General features: G+C 69.6%; 2 protein-coding genes across 2 annotated transcripts in view; one reads left to right on the plus strand and one right to left on the minus strand.

Annotated features, from left to right (window-relative positions):
- Positions 1–1,716: 1,716 nt before the first annotated feature.
- On the plus strand, positions 1,717–7,303 carry MIOX (myo-inositol oxygenase). Its single transcript, XM_086886235.1, has 10 exons — positions 1,717–1,742; positions 3,482–3,544; positions 4,571–4,651; positions 5,710–5,872; positions 5,953–6,020; positions 6,113–6,222; positions 6,344–6,411; positions 6,688–6,737; positions 6,843–6,955; positions 7,045–7,303. The coding sequence occupies exons 1-10, from the start codon at positions 1,728–1,730 to the stop codon at positions 7,151–7,153; spliced, it is 840 nt and encodes a 279-aa protein (XP_086742361.1). The 5' UTR covers positions 1,717–1,727; the 3' UTR covers positions 7,154–7,303.
- A 1,397-nt stretch (positions 7,304–8,700) lies between these two features.
- Positions 8,701–22,389, minus strand: part of LMF2 (lipase maturation factor 2) — a 34,613-nt gene continuing 20,924 nt past the window's right edge. Inside the window, exons 8-14 of the mRNA XM_086885606.1 lie at positions 20,367–20,472; positions 18,816–18,912; positions 17,125–17,307; positions 13,685–13,853; positions 11,283–11,394; positions 10,486–10,585; positions 8,701–9,279 (exon numbers count right to left, since the gene is read on the minus strand). Of these exons, the coding sequence (XP_086741732.1) occupies positions 8,701–9,279; positions 10,486–10,585; positions 11,283–11,394; positions 13,685–13,853; positions 17,125–17,307; positions 18,816–18,912; positions 20,367–20,472 (1,346 nt within the window). The remainder of the gene's footprint in view (positions 9,280–10,485; positions 10,586–11,282; positions 11,395–13,684; positions 13,854–17,124; positions 17,308–18,815; positions 18,913–20,366; positions 20,473–22,389) is intronic.

The following is a 22,389-nucleotide window of genomic DNA, read 5'->3' on the forward strand; positions in this document are numbered from 1 at the left end:
CGTTTGGAATAAACAAAAGCTGTGAGGAGGAGCCGGGGTGGAGATCCCGGTGGGGATGGGAATGGGGGGGGAAATGGGGGGGGATATGGGGCGGGACATGGGGTGGGATATGGGGTGGGATATGGGAATGGGGCAGGGATGGGGTGCGGTGATTGATCCCCCAGGGACAGGAGATGGGGGTGGGACATGGGGTGGGAATGGGGTGGGAAATGGGGGGGGATATGGGGCGGGATATGGGGGGGGATATGGGGTGGGATATGGGATGGGATATGGGGGGAAATGGGGGGATATGGGGGGGGATATGGGGGGATATGGGGCGGGACATGGGGGGGGATATGGGGTGGGAATGGGGTGGGACATGGGGTGGGAATGGGGGGAAATGGGGGAAAATGGGGTGGGGAATGGGGTGGGAAATGGGGTGGGAATGGGGTGGGAATGGGGGGGGATATGGGGGGGGATATGGGGCGGGATATGGGGGGGAATGGGGGGGGATATGGGGCGGGATATGGGGTGGGATATGGGGTGGGAATGGGGTGGGAATGGGGTGGGATATGGGGGGGGATATGGGGGGGGATATGGGGTGGGATATGGGGGGGGATATGGGGTGGGAAATGGGGGAAAATGGGGGAAAATGGGGTGGGGAATGGGGTGGGAATGGGGTGGGAAATGGGGTGGGATATGGGGTGGGAAATGGGGTGGGAAATGGGGTGGGATATCGGGGTGGGATATCGGGGTGGGATATGGGGTGGGATATGGGGTGGGAAATGGGGTGGGATATGGGGGGGGACATGGGGTGGGAAATGGGGTGGGATATGGGGTGGGATATGGGGGGGGATATGGGGTGGGATATGGGGGGGGATATGGGGTGGGATATGGGGGGACATGGGAATGGGGCAGGGATCCCTCCCAGGGACGGGAGATGGGGGTGGGAATGGGGTGGGAATGGGGTGGGAAATGGGGGAAATGGGGGGAAATGGGGGGATATGGGGTGGGATATGGGGTGGGAAATGGGGTGGGATATGGGGTGGGATATGGGGTGGGATATGGGGGGGGACATGGGGTGGGATATGGGGTGGGAAATGGGGTGGGGCGCGGTGATTGATCCCCCAGGGACGGGAGATGGGGGTGGGATATGGGGGTGGGAAATGGGGGGACATGGGAATGGGGCAGGGATGGGGTGCGGTGATTGATCCCCCAGGGACGGGAGATGGGGGTGGGATATGGGGTGGGCGAGGGGCGGCCGTGTCCAGGGACACCCGTGTCCCCCCGGAGCGGGGGGTGACAGCGGGGGCTGCTTCCCCCGGCGTGTGGGGACAGACGTGGGGACGGACACGGGGACAGGGGGACACGTGCGGGTGTCACCCGTCCCTGCCACATCCCGAGGGGACGCGCCCGTGTCCTGGCCGTGCCCTGTCACCCCCTGCCCACCCGTGCCAGCCTCGGCCGTGCCGTGCCCTTGGTGCCCCCCGGTGCCCCCCGGTGCCCCCCGTGTCCCTGCGGGGTCACCCCACGGCCCCACCCTGGGGACACCGGGGGTGCCCCAGCCCGGGGGGTCCCCCAGCCCCCTCCGGGATGCGCAGCCCCCCAGGCGGGGGAGGGGGTCAAACATTAACCGGGACGGGTTAATCGGTCACCCATTGTCCCCTCGGGGCCGGGCGGCCCCCCCGCGCCGCCCCCCGCCATAAATGCGGGGGTCCCGCGGCTGCCCCCGAGCACCCGGAGCCAGCATGAGCAGCCTCCAGGTGAGAGCGGGCGGGGGGCTCGGGGGGCTCCCCTGGGGGGCAGAAACACCCCCAAAGCCGGGGGGCACAGGAGACCCCCTTGGCGCTGTCCTCCCTGCCGGGGGGTGCCACCCCACGGGGGACCCCACCCCAAAGGGTCCCAGCACAGGGGACCCCCCCGGCAGGTCGGGGGTCCCGGCCCAGGGGACCCGGGAGGGGTTGGGGGGGTCAGGGACAGCCCGGGGGGGGCGCAGGGCCTGGGGGGGGTCCCACAGCAGCCGTGGGGCCGAGCAGGGACCCTCAGAGTGTCCCCAACAGGGACCCCCACACTGTCCCCAGCAGGGACCCTCAGAGTGTCCCCAACAGGGACCCCCGCACTGTCCCCAGCAGGGACCCTCGCACTGTCCCCAACAGGGACCCTCAGAGTGTCCCCAACAGGGACCCCCGCACTGTCCCCAGCAGGGACCCTCAGAGTGTCCCCAGCAGGGACCCTCGCACTGTCCCCAACAGGGACCCTCAGAGTGTCCCCAGCAGGGACCCCCGCACTGTCCCCAACAGGGACCCCCGCACTGTCCCCAGCAGGGACCCTCAGAGTGTCCCCAACAGGGACCCCCACACTGTCCCCAGCAGGGACCCCCGCACTGTCCCCAACAGGGACCCTCGCACTGTCCCCAGCAGGGACCCCCGCACTGTCCCCAACAGGGACCCTCAGAGTGTCCCCAACAGGGACCCCCGCACTGTCCCCAACAGGGACCCCCGCACTGTCCCCAGCAGGGACCCCCGCACTGTCCCCAGCAGGGACCCCCGCACTGTCCCCAGCAGGGACCCTCACACTGTCCCCAGCAGGGACCCTCAGAGTGTCCCCAACAGGGACCCCCGCACTGTCCCCAGCAGGGACCCTCACACTGTCCCCAACAGGGACCCTCAGAGTGTCCCCAGCAGGGACCCCCGGGGTCCCCACCTTAGGGACCGCCTGAGCCCGGACCCCCCCGGGATGGGGGACAGCACCCCCAGGTCCGGCCGTGCCCGGGGGGGACAGCGGGGTGACCCGGGCCACCGTGTGAGAGATGGTGTGTGTGACACCCGTGCGACACCGTGCGACACCGTGTGACAAAGTGTGACAAAGTGTGAATAGTGTGACAAAGTGTGACACCGTGCGACAGCGTGTGACAGCGTGTGACAAAGTGTGACAAAGTGTGAATTGTGTGACACTGTGTGACACCGTGTGACAAAGTGTGACAAAGTGTGAATTGTGTGACACTGTGTGACACCGTGCGACACCGTGTGACAGCGTGTGACAAAGTGTGACAAAGTGCGACCCCGTGTGACAAAGTGCGACCCCGCGCCTCGGTGTGTGACACTGTGACCCCCTGCCATGCTGGGGGAGACCACCAGGTCTCTTCTTGGTGCCAGCGCCCCCCTGTCCCCATCCCCTGTCCCCTGTCCCTGTCCCCTGTCCCTGTCCCCACCCCCCCATCCCCCATCTCCTGTCCTTGTCCCCATCCCTGTCCCCATCCCCTGTCCCCTGTCCCTGTCCCCTGTCCCCATCCCCTATCCCCTGTCCCCATCTCCTGTCCCTGTCCCTGTCCCCATCCCCTATCCCCTGTCCCCATCTCCTGTCCCTGTCCCCATCCCCTGTCCCCTGTCCCTGTCCTCACCCCCCATCCCCCATCCCCTGTCCCCATCCCCTGTCCCCATCTCCTGTCCCTGTCCCTGTCCCCGGTGCCCACCCGGCCCCCCTGAGCCCCCTCCCCCCGCAGGACCCCGACTCCTCCGAGGAGCCCAAACCCGACACGGCCAAGGCCGAGCTCCGCAATTACAGCGTGAGTGGGGCGGGGGTCCCGGCTGGGCGGGGGTCCCACAGTGCCGGGGGTCCCGTGAGTGGGGCGGGGGTCCCGGGTGGGCGGGGGTCCCACAGTGCCGGGGGTCCCGTGAGTGGGGCGGGGGTCCCGGCTGGGCGGGGGTCCCACAGTGCCGGGGATCCCGTGAGTGAGGGGGGGGTCTCGTGGGTACCGGGGGTCCCACAGTGCCGGGGGTCCCGTGAGTGGGGCGGGGGTCCCGGCTGGGCGGGGGTCCCGTGGGTACCGGGGGTCCCGGAGTGGGAGGGGGTCCCGTGAGTACCGGGAGTCTCACGGGTGCCGGGGGTCCCGGGGAGGGCGGGGGTCTCATCAGTACCGGGGGTCCCACGGGTGCCCCCCCGGCCGCTCTGGGGGTCCCGCCCCTCTGCCGGGATCAGCCCCGGGGGGACACGGGGGGATCAATCCCGGGGGGATCAGTCCCGGGGGGATCAGCCCCGGGGGGATCAGTCCCGGGGGGATCCCCGGAGCAGCCCCGGGGGGACACGGGGGGATCAATCCCGGGGGGACACGGGGGGAGCAGCCCCGGGGGGACACGGGGGGATCAGTCCCGGGGGGACACGGGGGGATCAATCCCGGGGGGAGCAGCCCCGGGGGGATCAGTCCCGGGGGGAGCAGTCCCGGGGGGAGCAGCCCCGGGGGGATCAGCCCCGGGGGGATCAGCCCCGGGGGGACACGGGGGGATCAGCCCCGGGGGGATCAGCCCCGGGGGGACACGGGGGGATCAGCCCCGGGGGGAGCAGCCCCGGGGGGACACGGGGGGATCAGCCCCGGGGGGAGCAGCCCCGGGGGGACACGGGGGGATCAGTCCCGGGGGGATCCCCGGAGCAGCCCCGGGGGGATCAGTCCCGGGGGGATCAGCCCCGGGGGGAGCAGCCCCGGGGGGACACGGGGGGATCAGTCCCGGGGGGATCAGTCCCGGGGGGATCAGCCCCGGGGGGAGCAGCCCCGGGGGGGTCCCGGAGCGCCCCCAGCCCCAGCGCTGCCCCACAGGAGGGGAAGCTGAAGGACCGCGTGTACCGCACCTACCTGCTCATGCACACGCACCAGACCGTGGAGTTCGTCCGCAGGAAGGTGGGAACCGCCCCGGGGGAGTCCCCGCTGTCCCCCCGCTGTCCCCCGGTGTCCCCCGGTGTCCCCCGGTGTCTCTCGGTATCCCCCGGTGTCCCCTCAGTGTCCCCCCGCTGTCCCTCCGGTGTCTCCCGGTATCCCCGCTGTGTTCCCCGCTGTCCCCCCGCTGTCCCCCCGGTGTCCCCCGGTGTCCCCCCTGTGTTCCCCGGTGTCCCCCCGGTGTCCCCCCGGTGTCCCCGCTGTCCCCCCGCTGTCCCCCCGCTGTCCCCCCGCTGTCTCCCGGGTCACCACAGAGGTGGAGGGGTCCGCACCCCGAATCCATCCCCGCTCCCCCAGCCCGCCCGGGGGTGGCCGGGGGTCTGGGGGATGTCCGGGGGTGCCCGGGGGTGTCCCCAGGTGTCCGGAGGTGACAGGGGGGTATCCGGGGTGTGTCCGGGGGGTGTCGGGGGGGGCTCGGGGCTGTCCCCAGGTGTCCGGAGGTGTCCGGGGCTGTCCCCGGGGGTGCCCGGGGGTGTCCGGGGGTGTCCGGGGGTGTCCCCAGGTGTCCCCAGGTGTCCGGGGCTGTCCGGGGCTGTCCCCGGGGCTGTCCCCGGGGCTGTCCGGGGGTGTCCCCAGGTGTCCCCAGGTGTCCGGGGCTGTCCGGGGCTGTCCGGGGCTGTCCGGGGCTGTCCCCGGGGCTGTCCCCAGGTGTCCGGGGCTGTCCGGGGCTGTCCCCAGGTGTCCCCAGGTGTCCCCAGGTGTCCGGAGGTGTCCGGAGGTGTCCCCAGGTGTCCGGGGCTGTCCGGGGCTGTGTCCGGGGCTGTGTCCGGGGCTGTCCCCGGGGGTGTCCCCAGGTGTCCCCAGGTGTCCGGGGCTGTCCGGGGGCTGTCCCCAGGTGTCCGGGGCTGTCCGGGGCTGTCCCCGGGGCTGTCCCCAGGTGTCCGGGGCTGTCCGGGGGCTGTCCCCAGGTGTCCCCAGGTGTCCCCAGGTGTCCGGAGGTGTCCGGGGCTGTCCGGGGCTGTCCCCGGGGCTGTCCCCAGGGGTGTCCCCAGGTGTCCGGAGGTGTCCCCGCGTGTCCCCAGAGCGCGCAGTACGGCTCCTGCTCGCAGCGGAGGATGAGCGCCATGGAGGCGCTGGAGCTGCTGGATCAGCTCGTGGACGAGTCGGACCCCGACGTGGATTTCCCCAACTCCTTCCACGCCTTCCAGACGGCCGAGGGGATCCGCCGGGCGCACCCCGACAAAGGTAGGGCCGGATGGGGCCCGGGCCCGGCCGGGGTCCCCCCCCCGAGCCGCGCTGACGCGACCCCCGCCCGCTCCCCCCAGACTGGTTCCACCTGGTGGGGCTCCTGCACGACCTGGGCAAGGTGCTGGTGCTGTTCGGGGAGCCGCAGGTGAGCGGGGTGCTGGGGAGGGGGCTCGGGGGGCTCCCCCCGCGGCCGGGGGGGCTCTGGGGGTGGGTGGTGACCCCGCTGTCCCCCCGCAGTGGGCGGTGGTCGGGGACACCTTCCCGGTGGGCTGCAAGGTGCAGAAGTCGGTGGTTTATGGGGACTCCACCTTCCACGACAACCCCGACACCAAGGACCCCCGGTACAGGTGAGCGGGACCCCCGGTACAGGTGAGCGGGACCCCCGGTACAGGTGAGCGGGACCCCCGGGGGGGGTTTGGGGGGGCTGTTGGGGGGGGTCCAGCCCCTCACCCCCCGCCCCTTCCCCAGCACCGAGTACGGGATGTACCAGCCCGGCTGCGGCCTGGAAAACGTCCTCATGTCCTGGGGCCACGACGGTGAGTTTGGGGGGGCTGGGGGGGGGTCCCCTCCTCGGGGCAAAGCCCCCCACCCCCAAACGGGGCCCTGCTGCCCCCCCAGGGCTGCGCTGACCCCCCCCCCGCCGCCCCCTTTGCGAGGAGCGGTGTGGGGCAGGGGCTGCTCTTTGGGGGGCTGCAGCTCCTGGGGGGGCTCTGGGGGGGTCCGCACCTCTCCGGGGGGGGGTCTGCCCCTCTCGGGGTCCCCCCGCTGGGGGGGCTCAGCCCCTCCCCACAACCCCCCCGCCCCATTTTCAGAGTACATGTACCAAGTGATGAAATTCAACAAGTTCAAGCTGCCCAAGGAGGTGAGCTCAGCCCGGGGGGAGGGGGCTCGGGGACCCCCGCGAGGGTTTGGGGTGCGGGGGGAGCACCCTAAATCCGAGCTGCCCCCCCTTTTCCCACCCCCCCAGGCTTTCTACATGATTCGCTTCCACTCCTTCTACCCCTGGCACGCCCACGGGGACTACGGGCACCTTTGCTCCGAGGAGGACCGGCGGATGCTGCCCTGGCTCCGGGAGCTCAAGTGCGTGCCCGGGGGGGGGCTGGGGGCTCGGCCGGACCCCTCCCCAAAGGTTTTGGGGTGCCCTGACCCCCCCCTGTTTGTCCCCGCAGCAAGTTTGACCTGTACACCAAGCAGGAGGAGCTGCCCGATGTGCAGCAACTCCGAGGTTACTACCAGGGCCTCATCGATAAATACTGCCCGGGGCAGCTCTGCTGGTGACCCCCGGGACCCCCCGGGACCCCCCGGGACCCCCCCGGGACCCCCCGGGACCCCCCCGGGACCCCCAGACCCCGCGCTGGGGCTCCACAATAAATGAGCTTCTGCCGGACCCCCCAAAACCCAAAGGAGCGGCGAGGCTGGAATGGCAAAGGCTTTAATTAGAAAATGATAGGAAAGCTTTGGGCTCGGGGGGACACCCCAAAATGCCCGGGGACACCCCAAAACGACCGGGGACACCCCAAAGTGATGGGGGACACCCCAAAGTGACCTGAGGGGACACCCCAAAGTGATGGGGGACACCCCAAAGTGATGGGGGGACACCCCAAAATGCCGGGGGACACCCCAAAGTAACCGGGGGACACCCCAAAGTGACCGGGGACACCCCAAAACGACCGGGGACACCCCAAAGAGCCGGGGGGACACCCCAAAGTGATGGGGGGACACCCCAAAATGCCGGGGGGACACCCCAAAATGCCGGGGGACACCCCAAAGAGCCGGGGGGACACCCCAAAGTGACCGGGGATGCCCCAAAGTGACCGGGGGACACCCCAAAGTGATGGGGGACACCCCAAAGTGACCGGGGGGACATCCCAAAGTGACCTGAGGGGACACCCCAAAGTGACCTGAGGGGACACCCCAAAGTGACCGGGGGACACCCCAAAATGCCGGGGGGACACCCCAAAGTGACCGGGGGACACCCCAAAGTGACTGGGGGACACCCCAAAGAGCCGGGGGGACACCCCAAAGTGATGGGGGACACCCCAAAGAGCCGGGGGGACACCCCAAAGTGATGGGGGACACCCCAAAGAGCCGGGGGGACACCCCAAAGTGATGGGGGACACCCCAAAGTGATGGGGGACACCCCAAAGAGCCGGGGGGACACCCCAAAGTGATGGGGGACACCCCAAAGAGCCGGGGGGACACCCCAAAGTGACCGGGGATGCCCCAAAGTGACCTGAGGGGACACCCCAAAGTGACCGGGGACACCCCAAAGTGACTGGGGGACACCCCAAAGTGACTGGGGGACACCCCAAAGTGCCCCCCACCCTGCTCTGGGCCCCTGAGCTGTGCTGAGACCCCCCTGGGGGGCATGGGGGGGTCCCCAAGGGGGTCCTGGGCACTGGGGAGGGGTCCCCAAACACTGGGAGACATGCCAGGAGCCCCCAAACCCTGGGGAGGGGTCCCCAAGCAGCCCCCAAACCCTGGGGAGGGGTCCCCAGGAGCCCCCAAACCTGGGGAGGGGTCCCCAAGCAGCCCCCAAACCTGGGGAGGGGTCCCCAGGAGCCCCCAAAACTTGGGGAGGGGTCCCCAAGCAGCCCCAAACCCTGGGGAGGGGTCCCCAGGAGCCCCCAAACCCTGGGGAGGGGTCCCCAGGAGCCCCCAAACCCTGGGGAGGGGTCCCCAGGAACCCCCAAACCCTGGGGAGGGGTCCCCAAGCGCTGCCCGGGCAGTGGGAGGTGTCCCCAAGCCCCCACCGCTGTCCCCACCCTGCGCTGAAGGCACACGGGGACCCCACCCCCCGATATTTGGGGAGGGGGCTGCAGGGGCTACTTCCTCCTCCTGCTGCCGTGCCGAGCCTCGGGCCGAGACCCCTCGGAGCCCCTCACCCCCTCGGGCCGAGACCCCTCGGAGCCCCTCACCCCCTCGGAGCCCCTCGCCCCCTCCCTGCCCCTCGCCCCCTCGTTGCCCCTCGCCCCCTCGGGCTGAGCCCCCTCGTTGCCCCTCACCCCCTCACTGCCCCTCGCCCCCTCGTTGCCCCTCGCCCCCTCGTTGCCCCTCGCCCCCTCACTGCCCCTCGCCCCCTCGTTGCCCCTCGCCCCCTCACTGCCCCTCGCCCCCTCGTTGCCCCTCGCCCCCTCACTGCCCCTCGCCCCCTCGTTGCCCCTCGCCCCCTCGTTGCCCCTCGGGCCGTTGCGCTCCCCCCTCTCCCGGCTCCCCCCGTGGCGGGCGGGGGTCGCCGCCCCCCGGGCCCGCTGGCCCAGGGCTCGCAGCAGCCCCACGGTGGCGACCCCCAGGTAGAGGGACCAGAGCAGGACGGGGCCCGAGAGGGGCCGGCACAGGCGGCGCAGCCACGACAGGAATCGCGACAGAGCCGACACGGGGCGGGCAGCGACCGGGGGACTGTCCTGCGGGAGAGCACGGGGACACGGGGACATGGGGACACGGGGACACGGGGACATGGGGGGGACATGGGGACATGGGGACATGGGGACACGGGGGGAGATGGGGGACATGGGGACATGGGGGGACATGGGGGGACATGGGGGACATGGGTGACATGGGGGACATGGGTGACATGGGGGACATGGGGACACGGGGACACGGGGGGAGATGTGGGGACACGGAGACACGGACATGGGGACATGGGAACATGGGGGGGGAACATAGGGACATGGGGACACGGGGACATGGGGGACACGGGGACATGGGGACACGGGGACATGGGGGGACATGGGGGGACATGGGGGGACATGGGGGGACATGGGGGAATGGGGTGAGAGAATGTGACACAGGGTGAGATATGGGGTGAGGATGAGTGAACAGGGACGGGATCATGGCAGGGACTCAGGGCTGCTGAAGGAGGGGGCTCAGGCCCTGGGGAGGGGGCTCAGGGGATGGGGAGGGGCTCAGGAATTGGGGAGGGGGCTCAGCCCCCCGGGGAGGGGCTCAGGAGTTGGGGAGGGGGCTCAGGAGCTGGGGAGGGGCTCAGGAATTGAGGAGGGGTCTCAGCCCCCCGGGAGGGGATCAGGAGTTGGGGAGGGGTCTCAGGAGTTGGGGAGGGGTCTCAGGAGCTGGGGAGGGGTCTCAGCCCCCGGGAGGGGTCTCAGGGGCTGGGGAGGGGCTCAGGGGCTGGGGAGGGGGCTCAGGCCCTGGGGAGGGGTCTCAGGAGCTGGGGAGGGGGCTCAGGGGCTGGGGAGGGGGCTCAGGAGCTGGGGAGGGGCTCAGGAGTTGGGGAGGGGGCTCAGGAGCTGGGGAGGGGCTCAGGGGCTGGGGAGGGGTCTCAGGAGTTGGGGAGGGGTCTCAGGAGCTGGGGAGGGGTCTCAGGAGTTGGGGAGGGGTCTCAGGAGCTGGGGAGGGGCTCAGGAGCTGGGGAGGGGTCTCAGGCCCTGGGGAGGGGTCTCAGGAGTTGGGGAGGGGTCTCAGGAGCTGGGGAGGGGTCTCAGGCCCTGGGGAGGGGTCTCAGGAGCTGGGGAGGGGTCTCAGGAGTTGGGGAGGGGGCTCAGGAGCTGGGGAGGGGTCTCAGGAGCTGGGGAGGGGCTCAGGGGCTGGGGAGGGGTCTCAAGAGTTGGGGAGGGGTCTCAGGCCCTGGGGAGGGGTCTCCCCGTGCCCACCTTGAGGCCGTGCTGGCTGAGCAGCCCCTCCAGCGTGGGGTGTCCCAGGGACACCGCGGGGAAGAACTCGTGCACGAGCTGCCGCTGCCACCACGCCGGGCTGGGGACGGGGGACGGGGGTGCAGGGTCACCCCAAAACCTCCCTGAGCCAGGGACGGGGTCACCCCAAAACCTCCCTGAGCCAGGGACGGGGTATGGGGGTACAGGGTCACCCCAAAATACCCCAAAAACACCCTGAGCATGGGCTGGGGTCACCCCAAAACACCCCAAAACACCCTGAGCCAGGGATGGGGTCACCCCAAAACACCCCAAAAACACCCAGAGCCAGGGATGGGGTCACCCCAAAACACCCCAAAACACCCTGAGCCAGGGATGGGGTCACCCCAAAACACCCCAAAAACACCCAGAGCCAGGGATGGGGTCACCCCAAAACACCCCAAAACACCCTGAGCCAGGGATGGGGTCACCCCAAAAACACCCTGAGCACGGGCTGGGGTAACCCCAAAAACACCCTGAGCCAGGGATGGGGTCACCCCAAAAACACCCTGAGCACGGGCTGGGGTAACCCCAAAAACACCCTGAGCCAGGGATGGGGTCACCCCAAAACACCCCAAAAACACCCTGAGCCAGGGACGGGGTACGGGGGTACAGGGTCACCCCAAATCCCCCGAGGCTGGGCTGGGGGGCTGCAGGGACCCCTCCCCACTCCCCCCCCTGCCCCGATCTGGGGGTCCCGGGACCCCTCCCCACTCCCCCCCCTGCCCAGGCTGGGGGTCCCGGGACCCCTCCCCACTCACCCGGCCTGGCCCAGGGCAGTGAAGCGATATTTGTAGAGCTGGGCTCGCAGGAAGGTCGGGGGGCGCGCGTGGAACGGGTACCGGGACTCGTCCGTCTGCAGCAGGCGGATCACTGCGGGAGGGGCACCCCGACATTGCCTGGGGGACCCCAAATCCAGCCTGGGGACACCCCAAATCCAGCCCAGGGACACCCCAAACACAGCCCAGGGACACCCCAAACACAGCCGGATCACTGCGGGAGGGGCACCCCGATATGGGCTGGGGGACCCCAAATCCAAACAGAGACACCCCAAACACAGCCTGGGGGACCCCAAACACAGCCGGATCACTGCGGGAGGGGCACCCCGATATTGCCTGGGGCACCCCGACATGGGCTGGGGGACCCCAATACAGCCCGGGGACACCCCAAACAAACACAGCAGGATCACTGCGGGAGGGGCACCCCGACATGGGCTGGGGGACCCCAAATCCAAACAGAGACACCCCAAATCCAAACAGAGACACCCCAAATCCAGCCCAGGGACACCCCAAACAAACACAGCAGGATCACTGCAGGAGGGGCACCCCGACATGGGCTGGGGGACCCCGATACAGCCTGGGGGACCCCAAATCCAGCCTGGGGGACCCCAAACACAGCCCAGGGACACCCCAAACACAGCGGGATCACTGTGGGAGGGGCACCCCGACATGGGCTGGGGGACCCCAAATCCAAACAGAGACACCCCAAATCCAGCCCAGGGACACCCCAAACACAGCCCAGGGACACCCCAAACACAGCCGGATCACTGAGGGAGGGGCACCCCGATATGGGCTGGGGGACCCCGATATGGGCTGGGGGACCCCAATAGAGCCCAGGGACACCCCAAACACAGCTGGGGACACAGCCCAGGGACACCTCAAACACAGCCGGATCACTGCGGGAGGGGCACCCCGACATGGGCTGGGGGACCCCAAATCCAAACAGAGACACCCCAAACACAGCCTGGGGGACCCCAAACACAGCCGGATCACTGCGGGAGGGGCACCCCGACATTGCCTGGGGGACCCCGATACAGCCTGGGGGACCCCAAATCCAAACAGAGACACCCCAAACACAGCCTGGGGGACCCCAAACACAGCCGGATCACTGCGGGAGGGGCACCCCGATATTGCCTGGGGGACCCCGATATGGGCTGGGGGACCCCAGTACAGCCTGGGGGACCCCAAACACAGCCCAGGGACACCCCAAACAAACACAGCCGGATCACTGCGGGAGGGGCACCCTGATATTGCCTGGGGGACCCCAATACAGCTGGGGTACCCCAAATCCAGCCTGGGGGACCCCGATACAGCCGGGTCACTGCAGGATGGGGGACAGCTGGGGACACCCCAAATCCAGCCTGAGGTACCCCAATACAGCCTGGGGACACCCCAAACCCAAAGATGGACACCCCAAACCCACGGTGGCACCGATGCTGAGGAGACCCCACCACGCTCTGGGTCCCCAGAGACCCCAGCCCCATCCGAGACCCCCCAGCCCCAGAGAACCCCCAGCCCCTCCCCAGAGACCCCAGCCCCAAATCCCCACATTCCCACCCCTCCAGCCCCACCCCAGAGCCCCCAGCCCGAGATCCCCCAGCCCCACCCCAGAGCCCCCAGCCCCACAGACCCCCCAGCCCCACCCCAGAGCCCCCAGCCCCACCCCAGAGACCCCAGCCCCAAATCCCCACCCCCCCAGCCCCAGAGACCCCCCCAGCCCCATTTTGAGCCCCCAGCCCCATTTTGAGCCCCCAGCCCCACTCACCGTCAGGCTGGCCCTGCAGCAGCCGCAGCACCAGAGCCCCCAGCCCCATTTTGAGCCCCCAGCCCCATTTTGAGCCCCCATCACTCACCGTCAGGCTGGCCCTGCAGCAGCCCCCAGCCCCATTTTGAGCCCCCAGCCCCATTTTGAGCCCCCAGCCCCATTTTGAGCCCCCATCACTCACCGTCAGGCTGGCCCTGCAGCAGCCCCCAGCCCCATTTTGAGCCCCCAGCCCCACTCACCGTCAGGCTGGCCCTGCAGCAGCCGCAGCACCAGAGCCCCCAGCCCCATTTTGAGCCCCCATCACTCACCGTCAGGCTGGCCCTGCAGCAGCCCCCAGCCCCATTTTGAGCCCCCAGCCCCACTCACCGTCAGGCTGGCCCTGCAGCAGCCGCAGCACCAGAGCCCCCAGCCCCATTTTGAGCCCCCAGCCCCATTTTGAGCCCCCAGCCCCACTCACCGTCAGGCTGGCCCTGCAGCAGCCCCCAGCCCCATTTTGAGCCCCCAGCCCCATTTTGAGCCCCCATCACTCACCGTCAGGCTGGCCCTGCAGCAGCTGCAGCACCAGAGCCCCCAGCCCCATTTTGAGCCCCCAGCCCCATTTTGAGCCCCCATCACTCACCGTCAGGCTGGCCCTGCAGCAGCCGCAGCACCAGGGCGCTGAACCAGGGGCTGCTCTGGTGGGGCCCGAGGGCGGCGAACCAGAGCTGCCAGTCCAGGCGGGGCTGGTGTGGGGCCACCAGGGCCGGGGCCACGCTCACGTTCCCGGGCTTGTACATGAACTCGATCTCCTGTGGGAGCAGTGACCGCTGGCACCCCAAATCCCGGGGTCTGGGGTCCCTCCTGCCCCAAATCCCAGGGTCTGGGGTCCCCCCTGCCCCAAATCCCGGGGTCTGGGGTCCCTCCTGCCCCAAATCCCGGGGTCTGGGGTCCCTCCCACCCCAAATCCCGGGGTCTGGGGTCCCTCCCGCCCCAAATCCCGGGGTCTGGGGTCCCTCCCGCCCCAAATCCTGGGGTCTGGGGTCCCTTCCCATCCCAAATCCCGGGGTCTGGGGTCCCTCCTGCCCCAAATCCTGGGGTCTGGGGTCCCTCCTGCCCCAAATCCCAGGGTCTGGGGTCCCTCCTGCCCCAAATCCTGGGGTCTGGGGTCCCTCCTGCCCCAAATCCTGGGGTCTGGGGTCCCTCCTGCCCCAAATCCTGGGGTCTGGGGTCCCTCCTGCCCCAACTCCCGGGGTCTGGGGTCCCTTCCCGCCCCAAATCCCGGGGTCTGGGGTCCCTCCTGCCCCAAATCCCGGGGTCTGGGGTCCCTCCCACCCCAAATCCCGGGGTCTGGGGTCCCTCCCGCCCCAAATCCCGGGGTCTGGGGTCCCTCCCGCCCCAAATCCCGGGGTCTGGGGTCCCCCCTGCCCCAAATCCCGGGGTCTGGGGTCCCTCCTGCCCCAACTCCCGGGGTCTGGGGTCCCTCCTGCCCCAAATCCCGGGGTCTGGGGTCCCTCCTGCCCCAAATCCCGGGGTCTGGGGTCCCTCCCGCCCCAAATCCCGGGGTCTGGGGTCCCTCCTGCCCCAAATCCCGGGGTCTGGGGTCCCTCCCGCCCCAAATCCCGGGGTCTGGGGTCCCTTCCCATCCCAAATCCCGGGGTCTGGGGTCCCTCCCACCCCAAATCCCGGGGTCTGGGGTCCCTCCCACCCCAAATCCCGGGGTCTGGGGTCCCTCCCGCCCCAAATCCCGGGGTCTGGGGTCCCTCCCACCCCAAATCCCGGGGTCTGGGGTCCCTCTCACCCCAAATCCCGGGGTCGGGGGTCCCTCCTGCCCCAAATCCCGGGGTCTGGGGTCCCTTCCCATCCCAAATCCCGGGGTCTGGGGTCCCTCCTGCCATAAATCCCGGGGTCTGGGGTCCCTCCCGCCCCAAATCCCGGGGTCTGGGGTCCCTCCTGCCATAAATCCCGGGGTCTGGGGTCCCTCCTGCCCCAAATCCCGGGGTCTGGGGTCCCTCCTGCCCCAACTCCTGGGGTCTGGGGTCCCTCCTGCCCCAAATCCCAGGGTCTGGGGTCCCTCCTGCCCCAAATCCCGGGGTCTGGGGTCCCTTCCCACCCCAAATCCCGGGGTCTGGGGTCCCTCCTGCCCCAAATCCCGGGGTCTGGGGTCCCTCCCACCCCAAATCCCGGGGTCTGGGGTCCCTCCCGCCCCAAATCCCGGGGTCTGGGGGCCCTCCCGCCCCAACTCCCAGGGTCTGGGGTCCCTCCCACCCCAAATCCCGGGGTCTGGGGTCCCTCCCGCCCCAAATCCTGGGGTCTGGGGTCCCTTCCCATCCCAAATCCCGGGGTCTGGGGTCCCTCCTGCCCCAAATCCTGGGGTCTGGGGTCCCTCCTGCCCCAAATCCTGGGGTCTGGGGTCCCTCCTGCCCCAACTCCCGGGGTCTGGGGTCCCTTCCCGCCCCAAATCCCGGGGTCTGGGGTCCCTCCTGCCCCAAATCCCGGGGTCTGGGGTCCCTCCCGCCCCAAATCCCGGGGTCTGGGGTCCCTCCCGCCCCAAATCCCGGGGTCTGGGGTCCCTCCTGCCCCAAATCCCGGGGTCTGGGGTCCCTCCTGCCCCAACTCCCGGGGTCTGGGGTCCCTCCTGCCCCAAATCCCGGGGTCTGGGGTCCCTCCTGCCCCAAATCCCGGGGTCTGGGGTCCCTCCTGCCCCAAATCCCGGGGTCTGGGGTCCCTCCCGCCCCAAATCCCGGGGTCTGGGGTCCCTCCTGCCCCAAATCCCGGGGTCTGGGGTCCCTCCTGCCCCAAATCCCGGGGTCTGGGGTCCCTCCTGCCCCAAATCCCGGGGTCTGGGGTCCCTCCCGGCCCAAATCCCGGGGTCTGGGGTCCCTCCCGCCCCAAATCCCGGGGTCTGGGGTCCCTCCTGCCCCAAATCCCGGGGTCTGGGGTCCCTCCTGCCCCAAATCCCGGGGTCTGGGGTCCCTCCCGGCCCAAATCCCGGGGTCTGGGGTCCCTCCCGGCCCAAATCCCGGGGTCTGGGGTCCCTCCCGCCCCAAATCCCGGGGTCTGGGGTCCCTCCTGCCCCAAATCCCGGGATTCTGTGCCAGGGACAGCACCAAGCACAGCTGAGCCAGCCACGAGCCTCGTCCTGCTTGGGGCTCACCAAAGTCCAGCTGTGCCCCCCATTCACTGCCCAGCTGTGCCCAGCTGTTCCCCCTGCCCATCAGTGCCCATCCCTGCCCAGCTGTCCCCCCCACCGTCCAGCTGTGTCCGTCTGTCCCCCCTCACCGTCCAGCTGTGTCCAGCTGTGTCCATCTGTCCCCCCATCCCTCACCGTCCAGCTGTGTCCATCTGTCCCCCCGTCACTGTCCAGCTGTGTCCAGCTGTGTCCATCTGTCCCCACCCCTCACTGCCCATCCCTGTCCAGCTGTGTCCATCTGTCCCCCTCACTGTCCAGCTGTGTCCGTCTGTCCCCCCCTCACTGTCCAGCTGTGTCCATCTGTCCCCCCCCTCACCGTCCAGCCGTGTCCAGCTGTGTCCATCTGTCCCTCCCCTCACTGTCCAGCTGTGTCCATCTGTCCCCCCCTCACCGTCCAGCTGTGTCCGTCTGTCCCTCCCTCACCGTCCAGCTGTGTCCAGCTGTGTCCGTCTGTCCCCCCCTCACCGTCCAGCTGTGTCCGTCTGTCCCCCCCTCACTGCCCAGCCGTGTCCAGCTGTGTCCGTCTGTCCCCCCCTCACTGCCCAGCCGTGTCCAGCTGTGTCCGTCTGTCCCCCCCTCACCGTCCAGCTGTGTCCATCTGTCCCTCCCCTCACCGTCCAGCTGTGTCCATCTGTCCCTCCCCCTCACTGCCCAGCTGTGTCCAGCTGTGTCCAGCTGTGTCCATCTGTCCCCCCCTCACTGTCCAGCTGTGTCCGTCTGTCCCCCCATCCCTCACCGTCCAGCTGTGTCCGTCTGTCCCCCTCCCTCACCGCCCAGCTGTGTCCAGCTGTGTCCATCTGTCCCCCCCTCACTGCCCAGCTGTGCCCAGCTGTGTCCGTCTGTCCCCCTCCCTCACCGTCCAGCTGTGTCCGTCTGTCCCCCTCCCTCACCGTCCAGCTGTGTCCGTCGTGGCTGCCCTGCAGGATGACCTCTGGCCGGCCGCTGGTGCCGGTGATCCTGCGGAAGAGCCCGTAGGAGTTCACCAGCTGGAACCGCTCCAGCGCCGCGAAGGCGCCGCGGACGCCGGGCCAGAGCCGGGCCTGGGACTGCTGCTCCAGGGACGTGAACGGGACCTGGGGGGTTCAGGGGGGGTTTGGGGGTCTCAGGGGGCCAGAGCCGGGTCTGGGACTGCTGCTCCAGGGACATGAACGGGACCTGGGGGGTTTGGGGGGTCTGTCAGGGTCTGGGGGTCTCAGGGGGCCAGAGCCGGGCCTGGGACTGCTGCTCCAGGGACGTGAACGGGACCTGGGGGGGTTTGGGGGGGGCTCAGGGGGTCTGTCAGGGTCTGGGGGGGTTTGGGGGGGCTCTGGGGGTCTGTCAGGGCCTGGGACTGCTGCTCCAGGGAGGTGAACGGGACCTGGGGGGGTCTGGGGGGTCTGTAAGGGTCTGGGGGTCTCAGGGGGCCAGAGCCGGGCCTGGGACTGCTGCTCCAGGGAGGTGAACGGGACCTGGGGGGTTTCGGGGGTCTGTAAGGGTCTGGGGGGGTTTGGGGGGGCTCTGGGGGTCTGTCAGGGCCTGGGACTGCTGCTCCAGGGAGGTGAACGGGACCTGGGGGGGTTTGGGGGGGGTTCAGGGGGTCTGTCAGGGTTTGGGGGGGGTTCAGGGGGTCTGTCAGGGATTGGGGGGCTCTGGGGGTCTCAGGGGGCCAGAGCCGGGCCTGGGACTGCTGCTCCAGGGACGTGAACGGGACCTGGGGGGGTTTGGGGGGTCTGTCAGGGTCTGGGGGGGTTCAGGGGGGGCTCAGGGGGTCTGTCAGGGCCTGGGACTGCTGCTCCAGGGACGTGAACGGGACCTGGGGGGTTTGGGGGGGTCTGTCAGGGCCTGGGGGGGTTCAGGGGGGTTTGGGGGGGTCTGTCAGGGTTTGGGGGGGCTCTGGGGGTCTCAGGGGGTGTGTCAGGGCCTGGGACTGCTGCTCCAGGGACGTGAACGGGACCTGGGGGGTTTGGGGGGGGTTTGGGGGGTCTGTCAGGGCCTGGGGGGGTTCAGGGGGGGTTTGGGGGGTCTGTCAGGGCCTGGGGGGGCTCTGGGGGTCTGTCAGGGTCTGGGGGGGGGTCTGTCAGGGTCTGGGGGGGCTCTGGGGGTCTGTCAGGGTCTGGGGGGGCTCTGGGGGTCTGTCAGGGTCTGGGGGGGGTCTGTCAGGGCCTGGGACTGCTGCTCCAGGGACGTGAACGGGACCTGGGGGGTTTGGGGGGTCTGTCAGGGTTTGGGGGGCTCCCCAGGCTCTGTCAGGGTTTGGGGGGCTCCCCAGGCTCTGTCAGGGTTTGGGGGTGTCCCCAGGCCCTGTGGGGGTTTGGGGGGGCTCTGTCAGGGTTTTGGGGGCTCCCCAGGCCCTGGGGGGGTTTGGGGGTGTCCCCAGGCCCAGGGGGGGGTTCAGGGGGGTCTGTCAGGACCTGGGGGGATTTGGGGGGGCTCTGTCAGGGTTTGGGGGGCTCCCCAGGCTCTGTCAGGGTTTGGGGGGGCTCTGTCAGGGTTTGGGGGTGTCCCCAGGCCCTGGGGGGGTTCAGGGGGCTCTGTCAGGGTTTGGGGGTGTCCCCAGGCTCTGTCAGGGTTCGGGGGGCTCCCCAGGGCCCCCCAGGCTCACCAGGCTGATGGTGAAGAGCCCCAGGGTGGCCGTGGCCATCAGAGCGCACTGCAGCATGGCCCAGAGCTTCCAGAAACATCCACGGGTGCGGGCGCAGCTGGGGGAGGGGAGAGGGGGCTTCAAACCCATCCCCCACCCCCACCCCGGGTCGGGGGGCTCCAGATGTGGGGGAGGGGTTAAAGACCCCCCCCACCCCCCCCGTGCTGTGTCTGAGTGGGAGTCACACAGGGGGGACACCCCAAACCCCCAGGGGACACCCCAGTGACCCCAACATCCCCAGGGGACACCCCAGTGACCCCCAAACCCCTGGGGGACACCCCAGTGCCACCCCCACACCTTGGGGGACACCCCAGTGTCACCCCCAAACCCCCAGGGACACCCCAGTGCCACCCCCACATCCCCAGGGGACACCCCAGTGCCACCCCCACACCCCCAGGGACACCTCAGTGACCCCCAACATCCCCAGGGACACCCCAGTGTCACCCCCACATCCCCAGGGGACACCCCAGTGACCCCCAAACCCCTGAGGGACACCCCAGTGCCACCCCCACATCCCCAGGGACACCCCAGTGACCCCCCCAAACCCCCAGGGGACACCCCAGGACCCCCCAACCCCCAGGGATACCCCAGAGCCTCCCCTGTGACCCCCCAGAGCCCCCCACAGACCCCCGTGAACCCCAGGGGACACCCCAGACCTCCCCCCGACCCCCAGAGCCCCCCTGTGACCCCCAGAGACCCCCCAGACCCCCAGGGGACACCCCAGCCCCCCCCCCGACCCCCAGAGCCCCCCTGTAACCCCTGAGCCCCCTCCAGAACCTCCAAGCCCCCACCAGACCCCCAGAGCCCCCTGTGACCCCCAGAGCCCCCCCAGACCCCCTGAGCCCCCCCAGACCCCCCCTGTGACCCTTGAGCCCCCCCCAGATCCCCAAAGCCCCTCTGTGACCCCAAGAGCCCCCCCAGACCCCCTCCCAGATCCCCTGAGCCCCCCCCAGACCCCCGGAGCCCCCCCAGACCCCCCTCCCAGACCCCCTGAGCCCCCCCAGATCCCCAGAGCCCCTCTGTGACCCCAAGAGCCCCCCCAGACCCCCCCCAGACCCCCTGAGCCCCCCCCAGACCCCCCCCAGACCCCCCGAGTCCCCCCAGACCCCCTGAGCCCCCCCAGAGCCCCCTCCCAGACCCCCTGAGCCCCCCCAGACCCCCCCCCAGACCCCCTGAGCCCCCCAGACCGCCTCCCAGACCCCCTGAGCCCCCCCCAGACCCCCCCCCAGACCCCCTGAGCCCCCCCAGACCCCCCCCAGACCCCCCCCAGACCCCCCAAGCCCCCCCAGACCCCCTGAGCCCCCCCAGACCCCCCCCAGACCCCCTGAGCCCCCCCAGACCCCCCTCCCAGACCCCCTGAGCCCCCCCCAGACCCCCCCCAGACCCCCCCCCAGACCCCCCGAGTCCCCCCAGACCCCCTGAGCCCCCCCAGACCCCCCGAGCCCCCCCAGAGCCCCCTCCCAGACCCCCTGAGCCCCCCCAGACCCCCTGACCCCCCCAGACCCCCCAGACCGGTAGAAGGCCACCAGGATCTCCCAGGACAGGGACAGGAAGGCCACCCCCACCAGCGGCAGCGTCACCGTGCGCAGCCAGGAGCTGAACTCGTGGTACGTGAAGGCTGTGGGGGGGTCAGGGGGGTCAGGGGGGTCAGGGGGGTCAGGGGGGGTCACAGGGGGTCTGGGGGGTCACGGGGGGGTCACAGGGGGGGTCACAGGGGGGGGCTCAGGTCACCCCCACCAGCGGCAGCGTCACCGTGCGCAGCCAGGAGCTGAACTCGTGGTACGTGAACGCTGTGGGGGGGGTCAGGGATGGGGGTCAGGGGGGGCTGGGGGGTCTGGGGGGTCACAGGGGGGGTCACAGGAGGGGTCACAGGGGGGGCTCAGGCCACCCCCACCAGCGGCAGCGTCACCGTGCGCAGCCAGGAGCTGAACTCGTGGTACGTGAAGGCTGTGGGGGGTGATGGGATGGGGGTCAGGGGGGGCTGGGGGGTCTGGGGGGGTCACAGGGGGGCTCTGGGGGTCACAGGGGGGGTCACAGGGGGGCTCTGGGGGTCACAGGGGGGGTCACAGGGGGGCTCTGGGGGTCACAGGGGGGGTCACAGGAGGGGCTCAGGTCACCCCCACCAACGGCAGCGTCACCGTGCGCAGCCAGGAGCTGAACTCGTGGTACGTGAACGCTGTGGGGGGGTCAGGGATGGGGGTCAGGGGGGGCTGGGGGGTCTGGGGGGGTCGGGGGGGGCTCTGGGGGTCACGGGAGGGGGTCTGGGGGTGATGGGGGGCTCTGGGGGGGTCGGGGGGGGCTCTGGGGGTCACGGGAGGGGGTCTGGGGGTGATATGGGGCTCTGGGGGGGTCTGAGGGGGCTCTGGGGGGCTCTGGGGGTCTCGGGAGGGGGTCTGGGGGTGATGGGGGGCTCTGGGGGGAGTCTCGAGGGGCTCTGGGGGGCTCTGGGGGGGTCGGGGGGGGCTCTGGGGGTCTCGGGAGGGGGTCTGGGGGCCCGGGGGGTGTCACAGCCCGAAGGGGAGGGGGCACGGTGGGGATCAGGGGCAGCCCCATCGGTCAGGATCAGCCCCAGGGGGTCACACTCACACTCACACTCACCCCCACAGCTCACACTCACACTCACACTCAGCCCCACGGGGGTCACACTCAGCCCCACACTCACCCTTCACTCACCCACTCTGGAGTGCAGCACGCCCCCGCTCAGGCTGACACCGACACTGACACACTCACACTGACACTGACACACTGACACTCACACTGACACTGACACTGACACTCACACTCACACTGACACTCACACTGACACTGACACTCACACTCACACTGACACTCACACTGACACTGACACTGACACTCACACTGACACTGACACTCACACTGACACTGACACTGACACTCACACTCACACTGACACTCACACTCACACTGACACTGACACTCACACTGACACTCACACTGACACTGACACTGACACTGACACTCACACTGACACTCACACTGACACTGACACTGACACTCACACTGACACTCACACTCACACTGACACTGACACTCACACTGACACTCACACTGACACTCACACTGACACTGACACTCACACTGACACTGACACTGACACTCACACTGACACTGACACTGACACTCACACTGACACACACTCACACTCACACTCACACTCACACTGACACTGACACACTCACACTCACACACTCACACTCACATTCAGCCCCATGGGGCTCACACTCACACTCACACCCAGCCCCAGGGGGTCACACTCAGCCCCAGGGGGTCACACTCACACTCCCACTCAGCCCCACAGCTCACACTCCCCACACTCACACTCCCCACAGCTCACACCCAGCCCCATGGGGGTCACACTCACACTCACACTCACACCCCACACTCACCCTCACTCACCCACTCTGGAGTCCAGCACGCCCCCACTCAGGCTGACACTCACACTCACACTCACTCACACACACTCACACTGACACTGACACTCACTCACACTGACACTGACACTGACACTCACACT

The sequence above is a fragment of the Cyanistes caeruleus genome, chromosome 4 (assembly GCF_971803275.1).
Source record: "Cyanistes caeruleus chromosome 4, bCyaCae1.hap1.1, whole genome shotgun sequence".
In the NCBI taxonomy this organism is placed as follows: Eukaryota; Metazoa; Chordata; class Aves; order Passeriformes; family Paridae; genus Cyanistes; species Cyanistes caeruleus.